Source organism: Camelus ferus, chromosome 11, assembly GCF_009834535.1.
Source record: "Camelus ferus isolate YT-003-E chromosome 11, BCGSAC_Cfer_1.0, whole genome shotgun sequence".
NCBI lineage: Eukaryota > Metazoa > Chordata > Mammalia > Artiodactyla > Camelidae > Camelus > Camelus ferus.
Window position 1 is genome coordinate 67,923,985 of NC_045706.1, and position 20,108 is coordinate 67,944,092.

At 39.8% G+C, this 20,108-nt stretch overlaps 1 protein-coding gene and 1 pseudogene across 1 annotated transcript; both read left to right on the forward strand.

The window, feature by feature from the left end:
* Positions 1-505: 505 nt before the first annotated feature.
* LOC116667323 (wings apart-like protein homolog) lies at positions 506-14,564 on the forward strand. The gene is given in 8 exon segments (XM_032492025.1): positions 506-586; positions 4,440-4,536; positions 5,754-5,830; positions 8,415-8,590; positions 8,922-9,018; positions 11,558-11,762; positions 12,629-12,717; positions 14,549-14,564. Coding segments are annotated over 6 exon segments (576 nt in total). The 5' UTR covers positions 506-515; the 3' UTR covers positions 11,616-11,762; positions 12,629-12,717; positions 14,549-14,564.
* Positions 11,678-19,723, forward strand: LOC102506636 (annotated as a pseudogene).
* Positions 19,724-20,108: the final 385 nt, after the last annotated feature.

Genomic DNA, 20,108 nt, shown 5'->3' on the forward strand with positions numbered 1-20,108 from the left:
TCTTCATGTCAGCCTTGGTGATAATTTTTTTTTTTGATCTGCCTCCATAGCAAAGGAAACAAAAGCAAAAATAAACAAGTCAGATCACATGAACTTCAAAAGCTGCACAACAAAGGAAACCATCAATAAATAAAAAAGTTCCCTCTGAATGGGAGGAAGTATTTGAAAATCATAACTGACATGTGGATAATATCTAAAACATGTGAGAAATAATATAAATCAATAGGAAACAAAAAATAAACAAGCTCTATGATTATAAAATGCATAGAAGATCTAAATAAATAATTTTTAAGGAAGATATACAGGTGGCTAATAGGTACAAGAACAGAAGCTCAGTGTCACTAATCATCAAGGAGGTGCTAATGAAAACCACAATGAGATATCACCTCACACTGAATACAATGGCTATTATCAACAACAACAAAAAAGGCTAAGACATTACAAATATTGGAGAGGATATTGAGAATAGGGAACCCTTGTGCACTATTGATGGGAATGTAATGGGTGCAGTCACTATGGATACAGAATGGAGTTTTCTCAACAAATTCAAAACAGTACTACCATACAACACTGCTACCCACTTCTGGTATGTATCCAAAGAAAAGGAAAACACTAACTTTTTTTAAAAAATTGAAGTACAGTCAGCTACATTGTGTCAGTTGCTTGTGTACTGCTCAATATCATGGTCATGCATATAAGGAAAATACTTACTTGAAAAGATATATGTACCCAAATGCTCATTGCAGCATTATTTACAACGCTTAAGATGTAGAAACTACCCAAGTGTTCAATGACAGGTGAGTGGATAAAGAAATGGTGATACAGGTGTACAATGAAATAGTCAGCCAAATAAAAGAAAGAAATCTTGACATGTGATAATATGGAAGGACCTCAAGAGCATTATGCTCAATGAAATCACTCAGAGAAAGGCAAATACTGGAGGATTTCACTTATATGTGGAATTAAGAAAGAGATCCAAGCTCATAGATACAGAGAACAGATTGGTGGTTCCAGAGGCAGGAGGTGAGTGCGGAGAAATGGGTGAAGGTGAAGAGGAACTAACTCCCAATTTTAATACAAATGAGGCATGGAGATGTAAGAAGCAGCGTGGTGGCCATACTTAATAATATTATATGGCATATTTGAAACTTGCTAAGAGAGTTGACCTTCAAAATTCTCACCAGAAAAAAAAATTGTTTACGCGTGTATGGTGATGAAAGTTCATCTAGACTTCAAATAGGGAAGAACAAACCTGACTCCATGTTGATCTGTTTCTTGTATTTTAAGCTTTGTATTCTGTTGGTTTTGCTACAAAGTAATCACTAAAAGAATGTTGTCTCTAGCCTGAAATGTACAGAAGAGCCTATTCTCCAGGCTCTGACCCTGAAAGAACACCTTTCCATTCATATAGAAATAAAAAGTTGCAAAACACAGAAGAACATTGGTCTTGTGGAGATTTATAGGAACACTGTGACCAGATCAACAGCAGCAAAGAAAGGATTCAGGTTCCAGGAGGTTTGCACCAACCAACCACAACCCCTCCCCTTTTAGTATAAAAGAAACCTGAATTTGAGCTCGGGTAAGAAGGTTTTTGGGGACACCAGTCTGCTATTATCTCCATCTGCTGGCTTTCTGAATAAAGTCACTATTCCTTGTCCCAGCAACTCCTCTCTTGGTTTATTGGCCTGTTAAGTAGCAAACAGTAACAGCTTGGACTCATCAACTGACTTGGGGTGACTATTTCACAATATGTACAAGTATGGAATGATTATGTTACTCATTTGAAACTGACCTAATGTGTGCCAACCATACCTCAAAAAGAAAAAAAAGCTACAGTATCCTAAGATAAATATAATATAGATGTAGCTGTGACTTCTGAAAAGTTAAAACTTTAGTTGCATCACATGTCAGTTCTCTCCTCCCCCTTCCCTCTCTTTTGTTTGTACCATTTCTACATTCTCAGAACATAAAGCCATTAGGAGACAGGCTGGGACCTGGGACCCTTTACCTGAGTGCACATGTTGATTTTGTGGTAGAAGAGCCCAGTGACACCATGTCTGCTACGGGGCCAGGTACTGTCTGACCTCTGTCTCAGATGTGTGTTTCTGTATTTCAATTATTCTTTATGATTTTCTTTTTTAAAATGAGGTAATTTTATAAGGCACCACACTAGGGTGGAAATGGTTGACCCTTTTTCTCATTTCTCTAGTTTCCTACAAAAGCTCTATATAATGCCAGACTTTGGAACCATCCAGACTCAGAAGAACTACCTGGGCCACTGGTAGTAAACCTTAGAGTGCCACAGTAATGAAATATACTTTATAATTTCATGTTTGTGTAATTAATTATAAATTAATTAGTTGCTATCTTCATTCATAATTTGAAAGTCTCTGGCTTTTCTAATAGTTTGTGACTTCCTCACTGACATTTAGTGGCTTAATTTTATTTATTAGAAAATTAAAGATTGTGGACAGAATAACAGAAATTCTGGAATTACTAGGTTATAAATGAAAGCCTCTAAAAATATTAGACTGCTTTACTCCTGACCCACACTTTGTGGAAATGCAGTATTGTGTATTTCATGTTTGTATTAACAGCTATGTTATAAATTACATTAATCTTAAAGTTGCTTTCTGTGATTAGATCTCTTCTAAATCAAATTAATACTAAGATTTTTGTTGATTAGATTTTTTTTACATTTCTAAATACGTAATTTATATTCAGTTTCAAATAGGTCAGGCAGACTTAATGTAAAGTTTCTTTCAAAGGAAAGACACTTTGGGAAGAAAGTCAGGTCTTTTCAGCTTTGCTTAATTAAAGCGTTTCTTTTGTTAGACTAAAGCTTACTTATTGCAGCAGGAACCAGCTTGCCCTTTATTGGGAGCGTGGCTATGTGTGTGTGTGTGTGTTTTTTTTAAAGAAATACAATAAAAATGAAAAATAGAAATGAAAGGAAAATAAAGGAAAAGAAAAAGTAGGCTGGTTTATAAATAAGACTCTGAGTGCTCTGTGCTCCCTCTAGTGGTGGTCCTAAATCATTATTTGTGTATAATGCTGTCATGGTGGCCGCATGACGGGTATCCAAGCTGCTAACGCTGCAGTGTAAAGTTTAAAAGTGGTGAATCTGAAGCCCTAAAAGTAACAAAGGATTTTTATTCAGAATAGATAAGAAAATATAGAGAACAATATGAACAAGATAAGAAACTTTGCTGGAAAAGAAGGAAGGAATATTTGACAGGGGGGCTCACAGTAGAAGAAATACAGTTAACTGATACATAAAAACAGGCTCATTTTCAAAACAGAAAAATACCAAGCATAGCAGTAAGATACCAATTTTTACCATTAGGCAAAAATTTAGACACACCCACACTCTCTTCATGCAATGGTGCTTGTTACAACTTTTGTGGTAAATTAATTCAACATATTGATCTATAGTTGAAATACATGTACCCTTTGGTTTATCCGCCTCACCCTTGAGCCTCTATATGGTAGAAATAACAGTACTGGTATGTATTTTATTAAACTAGCAAATGATCGACTCCTGGAAATAATGGATTTTCTCTGAAATAAGCCAGTAGTTAAAAAAAAAATTTCCGCTGGAATTTGACACAACATTGTAAAATGATTATAAATCAATAAAAAATGTTTAAAAAAATTTCTTCAGTTTAAGACTTTCCTGATACCAATTTAAGTAAGTTTAGGTTAACAGAAAAAGGCATTTAGTGTGTTATAAAACTACTATGGGGTTTTAGCTTAGTGGTAGAGCACATGCTTAGTATGCATGAGGCTCAATCCTCAGTACCTCCATTGAGAAAGAAATTAAAAGTAAATAAACAAACAAACCTAATTACACAACCCCCCAAAATACTATGGGCTGGTTGCATACAGTATTTTTTTTTAAAAAAAATCTCTACAGTTGTTGCTTCAGAGTTCTTGTTGTGCATCAATATTCATTAACGGTGCTTCTGATTTTCAGACTGGACATTTAGCTATGGACACATTACTGTCCCCTACTTCTAAATGAGCAGGAGACTTGTTAAAGAAGAACTCTGGCTCTTGGGTGGTCTGGGTCATATTGTAAAGCTATGATATATATATACATAAAACATTTTAATATATTATTTAAAGCCTGAAGAAAATTCACAAACTTTAAAGAATAATTGCAGCAGTTTGAAAAGATCTGTTCTCTTTAGTAGTGTCTTGAAAATCTTTTAAAGATAAAGCCATTAACACTTTGATATGGGGGAGTTATAGAGATTAAAAAATTAATTACAATCTCATATTTTAACACTGCACAGAATAAAACTTAGAATAAATAGTATTCAGAGAAGTTCTAGCATATTCATAGCATGTGTACAGATGGCTTTTATATGTTAGATAAGGGGATAAGTATTGAAGTGATGAGACATGCTAATGTATATTCATTTCTTTTCTCCTAGTGAAAGATGTGTGGATCATTTAAGTAGAGATGAAGATGAACAGAAACTAGTGGCCTCATTATGGGGAGCAGAGAGATGTTTATGAGTTTAGGAAAGTGTAAGTATGAACAAATAATGGGAGAAATTATTTAATCTTAGATATGACTCTGTGTGTGAGACTGTCATAGTTTTATATTAAGCATCCCTAGAGTTTTACTTTTGCTAATCCAAGTTGAAATTGTAACGCATTCTTGAGCAACCAAAGTTAAAGAACATGTTAAATGAGCAGTGTAGTTTTTTTAAGTTTGTTGCGCCGTATGAAATCATGCGTGTCGTTTGTTCATATTGCCAAACATTATAGTTCTTTCCTTAATGTGGAATCCTGCTTAAATACATTAACTTGTTTGTAGAAAATAATAGTTAAATGCAGTCAAGTTTTTGTTATATTTTTTAATTAATACGAATTTTCTTGATGTAACTACTTAGTCGCATTGTTATAATCACAGTTTATAATATTTGGCTTTGAAGAGTACTTCTGAACTGTATGCCATAAGTATATTTGTTTTTTGACTTTTCTGAATGACGTAACTAAGTTCAGAGTAGACTAGAATTTATGCTGCCAGTGAATTTCAAGACATATAGACTGTGTGTTGGCCAGATTGGATTAGCAGGGGATTTTTTTGAAACACCTATGGGAAAATGACCTATTGTGAATGAAAAGTTTCTGGCATAGATGAAATGGAAATTATTTCTTGGCTTTTCTAGAGTACTTCAAGTACAGTTGATAAACATAATTTTTAAAAATGCTAGATGAATCTACTTTAAGAACTTTAAATATTAGCTTGTTTATTAAATTAGTGATTGTTCTTTTCTGAATAGATAAACAAGATTATACTGTATAGCACAGGGAAATATACACAAAATGTTATGGTAGCTCACAGAGAAAAAAATGTGACAATGAGTGTGTATATGTCCATGTATGACTGAAAAATTGTGCTGAACACTGGAATTTGACACAACATTGTAAAATGACTATAAATCAATAAAAGGTGTTAAAAAATAAAAAAAATAAAATGCTTGGTAATTCATTGCTGGGAATGTATAGTACAGAATATATTAATTATGAACAAGCAATTATAACAGTGATGTTTTAATTTTGTATTAAAGCAATAGCTCTATTATTTTCAATTTAGAACACGGGGGTTGCTATTCCCTTAGATGACAAAGGCTGACAATCCTTCTTCATCTTTATGTCTTTTAGAGCATTGCATGTTGTGCGTGAATTAATGAATGAATGTTATGGATTGCCATGAAATTTCAAAAATTTTCTTTTAGGTAACAGTGCATAATCCAGAGAATCAAAGCTACTTGATAGCGTATAAAGATTCCCAACTCATTGTTTCATCAGCTAAGTAAGTTTTTCTGAAATGTCATGCTTTCTTTGTTTTTTCCTTTCAAACTGATATGCAGTGTTGTGTTTTTAGTGTACAGCATTGTGATTCAGTTATAGATAGATATCAATAGATAGACAGATTGTTTTTCATTATAGGTTATTACAAGCTAGTGAATGTAGTTCCCTGTGCTGTACAGTAGGACCTTGTTGTTTATTGATTTTGTTTATAGTAGTTTGTGTCTGCTAATCCCAAACTCCTAACCTATGACTCCCACTTCCCCTTCCCCTTCCCCTTCGGTAACTACATGTTACCAAAGATAAAAGTGTCTATGTCTGTTAGTTTCTGTGAGTAATTATTGTTTTGTAAATAGGCTCATGACATCATTTTAGGTTCCCCTTATGAGTGGTATCATTGTATTTGTCTTTCTCCTTCTGGTTTACTTCCCTTAATACGATCATCTCTAGGTCCACCCATGTTGCTGCAGATAGCATTATTTCATCCTTCTCAGTGCATGTAAAGTTTCCAAGTCTGTCTCCAGCCCTGGTTCTAGCTCATTATAGCAGCTTCTTCCTAATATCTCTACCCCAGTTCTTGATATCACTGCCCTGGTTCTCTGGTCTCTAGCCTGTCCAGTACAATCCCAGTACCACAGGGGGTTAACCTTCCACAGATCTCTGCTTTGTAATAATAATCCCAAACTCCAATTCTGTGTGATACCTTATTTCTTTGGATGTATGTCCAACATCCTTGGTATAGTATCAAATACCCACTTCAGCCTGACTCGTTTATCTGTTTTTTAACCTCTTATTTTAAAGAATTTCAAACAGATAAAAGCAGACAGTAGCATCATAACCCCTGTTGTACACCTCATTCAGCTTGAATAACCAGCAGTCATGGCCAGTCCTGTTTCCATGTATAACTCTATCCATTCCCCCTTCTATATTATTTTGAAGCAAATTACAGATTTCAAATCACTTAATCCATAAGTACTTGAGTATATAATCTCTAAAAGAGGACTCTTAAAATATAACCACAGTACCATTCTCATACCTTATAAATTATTAATTGCTTAATATTATCATATGTGCAGTCATTATTCAAATTTCCAATAGTCTCAAATTTCTAGGAGTCTCTAGTTTCTAATAGATTTGCTTTTAATCTGTAGGTTTCTTTGTCATCTCTGTTTGTCTTATATTTATAAATTATATCACTTAGTAGCCTTAAGGCATATTCTGGTTGTTCTATAACCAAGTTTACCCTCCCTTACCAAAGTATATTCTTGCAAGTTAAAATCTGTTTCTTTGTTTGAAAATGTCTTTTGTATACTTCACGACCCCTGACATGTGCCTTCTAAAAGGAGGCAGTTAGGAACCTTTGTGATTAGGACCTTTGTGTCAGATGTCTTAGAAGAGGCAGTAGAGGTCGGAATTGGATGTTTGTAAAAGACCACTCATATGGCTTTTTGAAATTTTCAGCAGAACCCTGATTAAAGCAGGGACAGCATGTTGAACAATTAAATATTCTCCTGCTGTTCCCACCTCACCAGCAGCTTTATTATTTATTAGCTCAGTGCTCCTTAAAGCCTGTGAGTTAACAGTAACAGCATGGCAATTCTGGTGAACATCCCCAAACTTCTAAAGAACAAATTATTTCATGTTAGACGCAAGGAACCACTTCTTAACCAGAGCGTACATTTTAAGGAGCAGCTGGAGAGCAATCAGATATAGTACAGTTTTCTTTAAGGGTTTTGTGTGGTTTTTAATACATGAAGACTCAGCTGACAGAGTCAGCTTACTTCGTCTCTCATAGACTTTTTTAAGTCAATGGACATGGTGATTTACAGAGTTTTCAGAAATACTAGACCCACTTAAAGATTATATTTCCTTGTTATTTTGGGTAGCATCTCGAGAATCCTTGGATATAGATGATACCCTTGTATGACTGCCAGGAAACATGTCAGTTAAATGACCTCATGTTAAAAAATATGATGTAGGGGGTTGGGTATAGCTCAGTGTAGAGCACACGCTTAGCATGCACAAGGTCCTGGGTTCAATCCCCAGTACCTCCATAAGAAAACTTGGTTTGTTCTGATGTTTATGAAGTATTTAATATTTATCTATACAAGGTTATTATGCAATATTAATATAAATAATACTCTTTACCTAAGCTAAGAGCTTACATTTGAAATGGAAAAACATCTAAATGAAATTCAGAAGTGCCCAGTGTTAGCTTTTAAATGTTTAACTTGTTTGGGGAATGGGTTGTGGTAGGTTGTTATGCTGGAGAGTTTTGTAAAATGGGGGACAGCTATGGGTAGTAAAGTTATAAGCATCTGCATTGAATTTATAATTCTAACTTTGCTCAGAAAAAATTTTAGTATCAAGTTTTCCCAAAATAAAGGCAAAATCTTAGCACCTAGCGTGACTACCCAGACATGCTTGGTACACAATTAAATAGGTAGTACATTTTAAGTTCTTTAATAGAAAAAATTAATTTGGCAGCATTTATGACAAATTTAAAACAGTAAGGTCCAAGTAGGTAGAAATTCTTAATATAACTATGTTTGTCTAACATAACAGTCTACATTTTGTTTTCTCTTAAGAGCATTACAACATTGTACAGAATTAACTAAGCAGTATAACCATGCTGAGAACAGTATTTGCTTACCCAACAGTCAGCCTCTGCCTCACCAGAATATCACCAATCACGTGGGCAGAGCAGTAGAAGACGGCATGAGGGCCGTCCCTGGGGTGCTGCTCAGTTTAACTAATGATAATGGTAGGTCGTATTTTCTACATGTATTCTCACTGAAAGATTGTATTACATGTAAAAATAAGTTACTCCTCTTGTTTCTTCTTTTCTTAATGTCATCATTTTAAAATTGCCATCATATAATTCACTTATTCATGTAAAGATTTAACTGCTTTTAGCAGTTGATATTTTAAAAACCAGCCTGGTAGCTTGGCTCAGAAATATTATTGTCAACAGTGTGTCTCAATAAAGGAAAAGCTGTACCTTTTTAATTTCTAATATTTGTGTTGATGCATATTCGTTGTTAGTGTCATAAAAATGGTGACAGCCTTTATCCTCTTCCCACTCCCTGTGTCAGAATGGGGCAGCAGCACAGCAGGAGGGCAGGGTGGTGTGACGGGCAGAGCTGTGAGCTGTGTGCTTCAGGTTCCACGGCACCTACCTCAGGGGCAGAGGTCTGGTATTCGAGGGCTGGTGGGTTCAAGTGACTATTTCAGAAATGAGTACTTGATCTGTTAAGATGACCAAGACTGCATCTTAGTTTTGGATTTAAGAATCAGTTGCTCAGTATATTGTGAGTTTCAATCAATTCCTATGAATAGAACCTCTTAGAGCGCACAAGAGAGCCATGAAGGGCCATGTGTGAAAATAAAGGGTATAAGAACTAAAAGTGGTGAAATCATTCTTTGGGAAGACCATTATTTATAATTATAAGTTGGTTATTAACCATTCTGAAGATGATAGCACACTGATTAGTTTTCTAGCTGTCAATAAAAGTTGTATATTCACTTGTTTCAATTCTCACCTGTGGTAACAGGTATATTTTACCTTTTGTAGGGTTTAGGTCTACTGGTCAATCTAGTTGAGTATAATGCTTGGAATTGGCACTGTCTTGTCAACATGGAAACATCATGTCCTTTTGATTCTTCCTTCTATAGGGGAGAGGGGGATGGTAGTTTAAGGGTGGCTGGACAAGTCCCTGCAGTTCAGGCTTTAGTGCAGTAAGCAACAACTTAAAAACAAACTAACACCTTCAGTTTTTACATCTGTCCAGTTTCTTCATCTGTTGTTACCTTGTCTCGTTCCTACCTTCCCTCCCCTCCTTTTCCTCTTCCTCTCTCACCGGGTCAGTGAGGCACACTCAGACTGTGTACCCTTACTTATCATTTACTCTGCTGACTGTTTCCAACTACTGTAATCATTCCTTACGTGTTGTTAGCAAAAAACAGAAACAGGGCCTCTTTGTTTATGAATCAAATGTAGATTATTAACAACAAATTACAAATCAAGTTTTAGCTTTATCCCATCTGGTTCAAGTCCTCCAGCATCACTTACTGGTCTGATCTGTGCCCGGGATGTGTGTACCTAAATATTGGGGCATACCATTCAAAGTATGTATGTCTTTGGAGTAACTTCCTTGCTTAGGAATCGTGTCAGAGTATGTATATTTAAAATTGATGTCCCCAACTTGCCCCACCCCAATCACATACTCCCTTGTCAGCTGATTTATACTCCGCTGTAAAACTGTATGTGGGTTTTTGCTTCTTGACAGTGCTGGCTGTTACTGGTTTTCACTTTTGCCAGTATAATACTTTCTGCCAGTTCCTAGCTACCTTTATCATTTCCTTAAGTGACAGTTTGCACATGTTGAGAAGTGATCATGAACCTTTTTTATTATTACGATTTTTTCCAAAGCCTTTGCTAACCTGTTAATCCTTTTGGCCTTTCTGAAACTAGAAATGCTTGATCTGTGTCTTCAGGTAATAACCTGCAACTTCTCGTTTTCTTGAGTCATAACTAGGAGCCTATCATTCCTTTTCAAACATTTGGATCTCAGGACTTCTTTATTCCGTATACTTTTACGTGATGTAAAGTATACATTATAATAATTATTGGGCATACCAAGTAACTTTTGTTTGTGTGTGCTTTATCTATTGATAAATTAGAAGTCAAAACAAAAAATTGTAAAGTTCAGGAACTCATTCTATAAGCCACTGGTGTATAAACATAATCACATGGCATATAGATTCTGGAAAACTCCCACCATGTAGTTGTGAGAGAATGAAAGGAGTCAGTTGACCTTTTAATATACTTATGAATGCTGTTTTGAGCTCACAAATTCTTGAAAGGATTTGGTGGACCCCTAGGGAACCTGGAACCAATTTTAAGAAATACTGCTTCATATAAAGCTGAAATTTTACTTTCTTGAGGATATTAAATTTTATATACCATGCTTGTATATATTTAGCAAAGTTTTGAGATCTCCTTGGCCTGTGGTTTTCAGGTAGCTGCCATCAGTAACTCGTGGTTTTCCCCGGTCGTATCAATGAGTATGCGAGATGCTTTCTGTACGTTCGGCACTGCAGCAGCAAGTGGAAATAAAGGGAGTGAAGGCAGGAGGTTTAGGGGTTCCCTTTTAGAGTTTTTGGTGTGTCCTTCCATTGACAATTGTACTTCCATTGTTAAGTATTCTAGTTGAGGTCCAGTTCTAGGTCTTTCTCTGAGAACTAGCTTTTTACTTTTACTGGTTCTTGTTTATCTCTTAATCCCTTTAAATTCATTTTAAAGAAGTATTGCTTCCCCCCAATATTATGTTTTATTCAGTGTTCTTTCTTCCTTCCAGTTAATTTATCCAGGCTGCTAGGATTTAAAAATTGTTCAATTCTTTTAACTTTTCATTTGTATTTTTTATTCCAATTTCCTCTCAGTATAATCCAAATTAAGAAAAAGTGTTGAGATTCTCAGTCTTATAAACAGAATGCCTGCATCATCAGTAGATGCACTTAATTTGCTTGATTGAATTTCAACAGCTTTTATACTTTTGGCCTTCAGTTGGATGAGGAGCAAGGGCATTTATTGATATCTACACTTGTTTACCAGACAGCATGCTTCTTAGGATTAGTGATGTTTAAAAGCAAATTGAGCCTTAAATTTGCATATATTCATGCTGGTTGGTGATCTCTCTCAGTGATCTTCAAAAATCATCTTTATCAGCTATTCCTTGAGCGAGAGAGAGCAGCCTAGTTGGCAGAAAGTAAAACAGATGAGTTGATCAGAGATGCTCCCACCACTCAGCATGATGAGAGTGGAGAGAGGCAAGAAAGAAGTGGAGAGATGCGGCGGGCGTCAACTGAGAAGACGGATGGTACAGAAGAGAAACAGAAGGAGGAAGATGATGAAGAACTTGACCTCAATACAGGTGTGTTTATTTTGATGTATTCAAATTACATATGTGTTCTTTTTCCTCCAAAACATTTTAATTCATACATTGTTACAATCTTGCTGTTTTTATGGCCTCTCTAGTTCAGTGCAGACAAGCTTTGATATTTCAGTGCTTGTGGGAGTTCTTCACAGGCTTCCTAGCAGTGGGGAAGGTATGTGTCCAATGCAGGCAAAGTCTGCTTTCCTTTCCTGCTTCTCTCTTTACTTATCTGTAAAGAGAAGCAGCTGAATAATAGGACCCCTAAAGGTTTTTATACTTCTGAAACTTGGGGATTCTTTTATTGGCCTCACTTTGTAAACTGAGAGCTATTGTCATAAATTACAGTACTAGTTCTCAAAGACTTTTGCCCATAATTTTAATTGGGTTGTCATTTTTTGGTTGAGTTGTAGAATTCTATACATTCAAGAGACTTGACTCTGATCAAGTACCTGATTTGCAGATAAATTCTGAGTTGTCTTCACTTTTTTGATGGTGTCTTTTGAAACACAAAAGCTTTAAGTTTGATGAAGTCCAACTTACCTATTTTTTATTTTGTCACTTGTGGTTTTGTTGTTGTGCCTAAGAGACCATTTCCTAACCCAGGGTCACAAAGATTTAGTCCTGTGTTTTCTCCTAAGGGATTTATGGTTGGGCTCTTATATTAAGGTCCTCTTCCATTTGTGTTATTTTTTGTTGATGTGTGTGGATATTCCATTTTCCTAGCACCATTTATTGATGTTTAGCAGTTTCGAAGGAAAGATGACTAACAGAGGTGTTGGTTTCTTGGATGATTTTGTGTGTGTGTGTGTGTGTGTGTGTGTGTGTGTGTTTTAATGTACAGTTTTTGGTTTAAATATTTTCAGCTCTTCAGCATGCTGGCAAGCACGTGGAGAATTGCATCGTGGCCTCATACACAGCACTACTTCTTGAGTGTCTCTGCCAAGAGAGTCCAGTAAGTAATAGTTCAGCGTTGTTTTATGTGTCTTAAAAAGATTCCGTTGTGACAGCTTCATATCATTACCTAATTAACTTACGACTTTTTCTTACCCCCTCACATTTGGTGAAGTTTAGAAGGTGCATTTCAAAGTAAGAATATATTGGGTTTAATGAGGAAACCCCCAGGTTAATGGAGGAATGGATTCATTGTGGCCTTGGTTGACGTCAGAGAGAGCTTCAGCTACAACCTGTGCCCAACTGGCTTCAGGTGCAAAAGTCCAGCCTCAGTGAGAGCATCAAAGATTCAGTTTCTGTCTTTACATTATGCTGTCCCCTGCATGTCATCTTGTCTTTGCTAGCTGTCTTCATGGCCCTGTGCAGACTCTAGCTACGTGACTTGTCTGCTTAACTAATGTCCAGTGGAAGGAGGTGGCCTCTTCCAGTATATTTATTTGCAAGAGCAATGGTTTCTTGCCCTTAGGACCCCTGCACACCCACTGCAAAAAGTAGCCTTTCCCTCACCTTGGCCAAGATTGGCTCACTTACTTTTGTTTGATCTACCCACTGGCCAGGGAAGCGGGATTACTATGTGTGATTTAGATCATCGTGATTTAACTGTGAGAAGTATGTGAGTGTCTAGACATTTGGGCTGAATCAGCACAGAGGTGGACAGGTTCTGGCTATTGGGATGGTCTCCTTTAAAAAGGGGAACATATGGGTATTTTTTAACAGGAAGGCCCATTAGAAGAGCCAGATTTCTAAATAAAAGAGAGGGTTTCTCCCCCTTAGCTGCCAGGGGCATTCAGGTTGCAAGAAAGAGTGGAGGGAGGTCTGTTGTATAGTGGGGTGGTTAGTTTTTCTGAGGCTGGAGGACTAGAAGACTATGATCTGAAGGGCGTCTATCAACCCTCTCACATTGCTTCATTTTTGCTGTCAACTTTTCTGCATTGCCTTGCTTTCCTATCCATTTGTCTTGAGTCCTGTGTATTTTTCTGAATCCTCCTTGTCCATCTCTTCCATATTTACATTGTAGTCCAGTATATTGTACACTGTAGTCAGATGCACGCCTGCCCACTTGATTGTGGCCCTTGGTGGGCACCAGCACTTTCAGGGTCAAGGCCAGGGTTTGTATTATGGCTTTGGAGGCCCTGCAAGAGCTTTATTCCCCTTCCAGTATATATAACCTTTTCAGCTCAGCCCTTTTTCTTATTTCCTTAAAATCCAGAGATTTTTAAGGGAAAATGAGAAACACATACCAAGCAAAGGGAAGCACCCCCTCCAAAAAAAAAAAAAAAAAAAAAAACCTAATGGGCATGTTATTTAAATTAAAGATTTTTAGGCCTTGTGTTTTGCACACACCCAAATTTCAGTCATGGTCTTTCTTTTTTTTTCATTTCAGTCATGTTATTCTAAAAGGAGAAATTTTTTTTTGACATTTTAAAATTAGATTGTATAATTTTTTTTGATACTGTGTTGTATGAATTCTTTGTATATTTTGAGTGATAGTCATTTTACAATGTTGTGTCAAATTCTAGCATAGAGCACAATTTTTCAGTTAGACACAAACATATATATATTCATTGTCACATTTTTTCCCACTATGAGCTACCACAAGATCTTGTATATATTTTCCTGTGCTGTACAGTATAATCTTGTTTATCTATTCTGCATTTTAAAATCCCAGTCTGTCCCTTCCCACCCCCCACCCCCTTGGCAACCACAAGTTTGTATTCTATGTCTATGAGTCTGTTTCTGTTTTGTATTTATGTTTTGTTGTTTTTTTAGATTCCTCATATGAGCGATCTCATACAGTATTTTTCTGTCTCTTTCTGGCTTACTTCACCTAGAATGACATTCTCCAGGAACATCCGTGTTGCTGCAGATGACGTTATGTTGTCAGTTTTTATGGCTGAATAGTATTCCATTGTATAAATATACCACCTTCTTCTTTATCCAGTCATCTGTTGATGGACATTTAGGCTGTTTCCATGTCTTGGCTATTGTAATTAGATCTTTTCTGAAATTGTATTCATATCATTATCTTGCTTATTTATAATTCCAAAAATACTTTGACAGAAATAAAGAAGAGGGAGAGAGGGGACTGTCTGCATATTTCCTAAGATGGGCAACATGTAGTCTTTCCTCTCCTGCCCCATCAACAAAAATCAAGTCAGAAACTTCTCTGTTCCTCCTCCTTTTGTGGCAACGTATTTTCTTTTGTGTTTTTTATTATAGGTGAGCCTTCTTGGAAGAGCTCTTCCTTTTATTTTTTAAGAAGTTTTAAGTCATTTTTAAAATTTGAAATAGAACATGTTTTAGACAGGCCATGTATTTTTCTTGTAACAGATAAGTTTGTATGTAGTGTGCCTGCTTCTTGCTAATTAACGAAGGGAAACATCTTAAGCTTAAGCAAAACTGGAATCTCTACATCAGGCAATCTAGATAAAAACAAAGTTGTTAAGAGAGAAATGGAAACAAATTCTATAAATCTTAGTGTTTATGAACCTCTTAAAGTCAGAAGAATGGATGATAAATTGAAGGAAAACTCTGAAAGGGTACTTGAAAACAGGGTCCACGAGGGGAAGCTGAGCTCTGAGAAGAATGACACCTCCCTTGGTGGTGTGGCACCATCAGGGACCAAGCCATCCTCCAGGCTTTCCTCCTGCATAGCTGTGATGGCAGCCCTCAGTGCTAAAAAGGCCACTTCCAACTCCTCTTAAGAACCAGTGACCAACTCCTGGGAGTCCTCTCTGTTACCGAAAGAAGTAAATGACAGCCCTAGAGCCACTGAAAAGTCTCCTGAGTCCCGGAGTCTCATCCAAGGGATGAAAACAGCATCCCTCAAGCAGCCGGGTGTTCCCCGGAGCGTCTCCAGTGAGAACGGTAGCGAGGGGTCGCCCTCCTCTCCCGCAGGGTCAACGCCAGTAATCCCCAAAGTCCGCATCGAAACCATCAAGATGTCCTCTGGGGAAATCAAGGGGATGGTGATGAGGGTGTTGCCTGAAGTCAATCTTGATGCTGGAAAAAAGCCTTCAGAGCAGACAGGGGTCCATGGTGGTGTCTGTGATGTTGCTTCTGCCATCTCCAGCCTCAGCCACTGTCCTTTCCTTCCAGCCTCAGGGCACCTGTGCAGTCAGTGGTCATCACCAATGCTGTTGCCCCTGCCGAGCTGACGCCCAAACAGGTCATGATCAAGCCTGTGGTGACTGCCTTCCTCCTGGTGTCAGCTGTGAAGACGGCCGGCTCGCAGGTCGTTAATGTGAAGCTCGCCAACAACACGACGGTGATAAGAGACGGTCATATCTGCTGCCTCCATTCAGGGCACCAGCAGCGCCATCATTAATGCTGCCAGTGCCACCCAGCAGCAAACTGCCGTGGTGCTGGGCTCCAGCCTGGCCAACACCAACTCGTGCCAAAGACTGTGCACCTTGCCAACTTAACCTTCTGCCTCAGGGCGCCCAGGCCACCTCTGAGCTCTGCCAAGTGCTCACCACATCTCAGCAGCAAATAAAGCAGGCAATAATCGATGTGGTGGCCTCGCAGCCACCCAAAACGGTGTCACGGGTCCTGGAGGTGTCCTCCCTGCAGAGTTCTGTGGTGGAAGCTTTCAATGAGGTGCTGCGCAGCGTCAGCCCAGTCCCAGTTTACATCCCCAGCCTCAGTCCTCCTGCCAACACGGGCGTCACATTATAAACCCGTGGGTACAAGTGCTTGCAGCGTGGGGACTCCTTTGCCCTGAAAAGAGCCTGACCCAACAGTAGGACAGATGCAGCGTGTGCATTGAAGTGACGTGCACTGTAGTAGGAACCTCATTATTGACAAGTGCAGCCTCCTGTCCCATGCCCGTGGGCACAAGAAGGGAGAGGTGACGCAGGGCTTCCACTTGATTGTGAAGCCGGTCCCAGCAGATCAAATGCTCATTTCTTCATCAAGCAATATCCTGCTTCATCTCCCACTCTCCTGAGCTCTGTGGGGCCATCACACACACTGTAACATAAATTCAGTCTGACGTAACTGAGATGGTCACGTCAGCCCCTTCGAGCACACCCATCCTTCCAGCTGTGCCTCGGGATGAAGACCCATCCAAGCTCTGTAGGCGTAGTCTGGAATGTTTGCAGGGTAAAGTTTTCCAGGGTGAGACATCGCTGGCTGCCCACGTCCCGCAGGGTGCAGATGTGAGTGGACAAAAGACTTGCACTGTCTGTCAGATGCGGCTTCCTGACCAGTGCAGCTACGCCTCCCACTAGAGAATCCATCAGCACAAGTCTCCCTGCACATGCCCCGAGTGCGGGGCCATCTGCAGGTCGGTGCACTTCCACACCCACGTCACCAAGAACTGTGTACGCTACACGCGAGAGTTGGTTTTCGATGTTTGCATTGCAATGTTGTGTACCCTGACGTGGCCACACTGAAGTCTCACATGCAAGTGTGAAGTCTTCTACAAGTGTCCTATCTGTCCAGTGGCATTTAAGTCCTCCCCAAGCGCACATTCCCATGCCTACACACAGCACCCCGGCATCAGGATCAGAGAGCCAAAAATAATATATAAGTGTTCCATGTGCGACACTGTATTCACCCTGCAAACCCTGCCATATCGCCACTGTGACCAGCACATTGAAAACCAGGTGTCTGTTTTCAAGTGTCCAGACTGTTCTCTTTTATATGCACAGAAGCAACTCATGATGGACCATGTCACATCTATGCATGGAACACTGAAAATCATGGAAGGACCTCCGAACTTGGGTATAGACTTGCCTTTGAGCATTAAGCCTGGAACTCAAAATTCAGCAAATCAAAACACAGATACCAGATCCATGAGTGGGAAAGAGAAATTGGGAAAGGAATCCCCAACACCTGTGAAGAAATCAGTGAAAACAAAAAAAGTGGCCAGTCCTGGGTGAACGTGTTGGGGTGTGACCGCCTGTTCACCCAGAGAGACGTTGACATTTCCCACGCGAGGAAGGAGCACGGGAAGCAAATGAGGAATCACCCCAGTCGCCAGTGTGACAGATCTTTCAGCTCATCCCTCAGCCTCTGCCAGCACAACCGGGTCAAACACAGGCATCAGGAAGGTTTACACCTGCTCGCACTGCCCAGACTCCAGGCGGACCTTCGTGAAACAGCTGATGCTGGAGAAACACATCCAATTCATGCACGGTATTAAGGATCCTGACGTGAAAGAAAAGACAGACGCCACCAATGAGGAGGAAATGGAAATAGAAGATGCCAAGCTTCCCAGCCCCAAGCGGAAGTTAGAAGAACCCGTTCTAGAGTTCAGACTGCAGTAGAGGAGCCATCACCCGACCCCTGAAGAAGCTGAAGACAAACACCCATTGCGATAGTCATGCACAGCTGCGTATCTACATGATTCTTGATTTGTTAATTTAGTCCCAGCAAGGAACTTTAGGACCATACGATCTAATTTTATGATACTGGATCCCTGAGGGAATCAGAGGTGTCCTCTGAGACTTAAGGGACAATCAAGGGGGGCGAAATGAGAACAGAAGCAAGAGCAGAAGGTGAGATGTGACCTGGGCGACCCCTGGGATCAGGTGGGTCCTGGCTGAGGGGCTCTGTGGGAAGGTCTTGAGGTGCAAAGGGCCTGGCAGCTGAGGAAGGTGCCTATGCATGATGACCTCCTGTCGGGACAGCTCCAGGACAGTCCCCATTTCAAATACATTTGCAGACCTGTCCTGTCTTCCCTCCCAAGTGCATTCATTCAGCAGTGCAAGCATGTCTTCTTGGCCAAGCGCTGGACTAGAGACCTGTAATATACTGGAAACCAAGGCCTAGACTCTGCTCCCAGGTGGCTGACCATTGGTTAGAACACAATACAATACAGGGAAAGCTGTTGTAGGCAGAGGATCAGGTAATTAGAATCATAACCTGTCCCTCTCCCATGGTTGCTAACATCCCTGTTCTTGATTCTGACCCAGATGCTCCTTCAGGAAACACAGGGTTTTAGCTGAGCTCCCCAGGGGAAAGCAGACTCAGTGCTGTGAGGATACGAGACAGCATGGACCCACCTGGGCTGTGCTGAGCAGATCTTTCCTGGTGAGTGACTCCCACTGAGACCTACTGCCCTCCTTCAATTGTCTCCTAGGGATCCAGGGACAATCCCACTGTCCTGTGAGCAGAGCCCTTGCACTCAATGATCCACATCACACACACAAGACAACATAATTTAAAATATCTCTACAACATCACACTGGTTGTCGAAGTGTTTTATTGAAATCAGTATGTACAGATGGCTGGAGGAGAGAGGAAGGGACAGAAGTGGTCACAGATGGGGGCTGGACACAGAATGAGACATGTCTACGTATCCCAAGGGACAACTTCCCCTTGGTGGCTCACCTTCTACTTGTGAATTGGAGTAGATTTACATTAGATCCCGAATGAGATGGAAGAAGAAAAGCAAATCTCTATAGCTTAAAGAAAGCCTCAGTTTCTAAAACATCTTCTGAGGAAGGCTCAATTGGACAGGACCACTTCGGAATGGAGCAGCGTGTTTCTCAGAAGCAGTGACACACCTCCCTCTGGTGGCCGTATGAGGAATGGCATGGGAGCTGCTGGCTCCCTGGATGGCAGACAAACAGGCAACATTCACACACACACAACATCCGTCTTGCTGTTAGGAGAAAGCCAATTCCATGACATCAAAATTTTGGCTGTGCCTTCTAGTGCAAGTCCTCGTCTTGATCATGACATGACCGGGCACTTCCCAAGGGCAGGGCCTCACAGAGAGTTGATGGAGCCCCTGAGCTTGGCCCTGGGTCCACAGCAGAGAACAGAGAGGACGTCGCTGCCTCACAGGACCTGCAGGGAGAGAGTGGGAACGTGCTGGGGTCACTTGTCCACAGCCCCGCCCTGTGTGTCTGGTGCAGAGAAGTGAGTCTATCCAAACAAAGACATGCATGGCCCTTTCCTGTTCACATTAACAATCAAATGTCAACACAGGTTTGAAATGTATCACGCAGCATCTTTGTCTCATTTCATCTAAAATGATGTCCAACTCGAAAAAACGAGATGACCCTCTATTACCGGTTACTTTGTCAGTTACCGGGTGTAATGACCGTATCCACTGAAAATGTTAGAAAACATGACTTTCAAAGCTGCGTCATGTTCCTTTTGATCCCTTGTCCTTAAAGGACCTGTTTCTATTGCTCCTGCTGCCAGCTTCCTCCACAACCATGTCTTCTTCATCTCTGAAAGTGGAGCCCAATCCTGTCCTCCCCAGGCAGCTTCTAAATCTAGGATCCCTCCTTGAACTCCCCGAACACGAGCTCTGTCCATTTTCCTAGGATGGCAGGCACTTCCGGCATGTCTTCTCTCCTGTGGATTCAGAGCTTCTCCCAGACCAGGAAGCTCCTCAGTCAGTTCTCAGTCTGCTCTCTGCTCAGTGCTTGA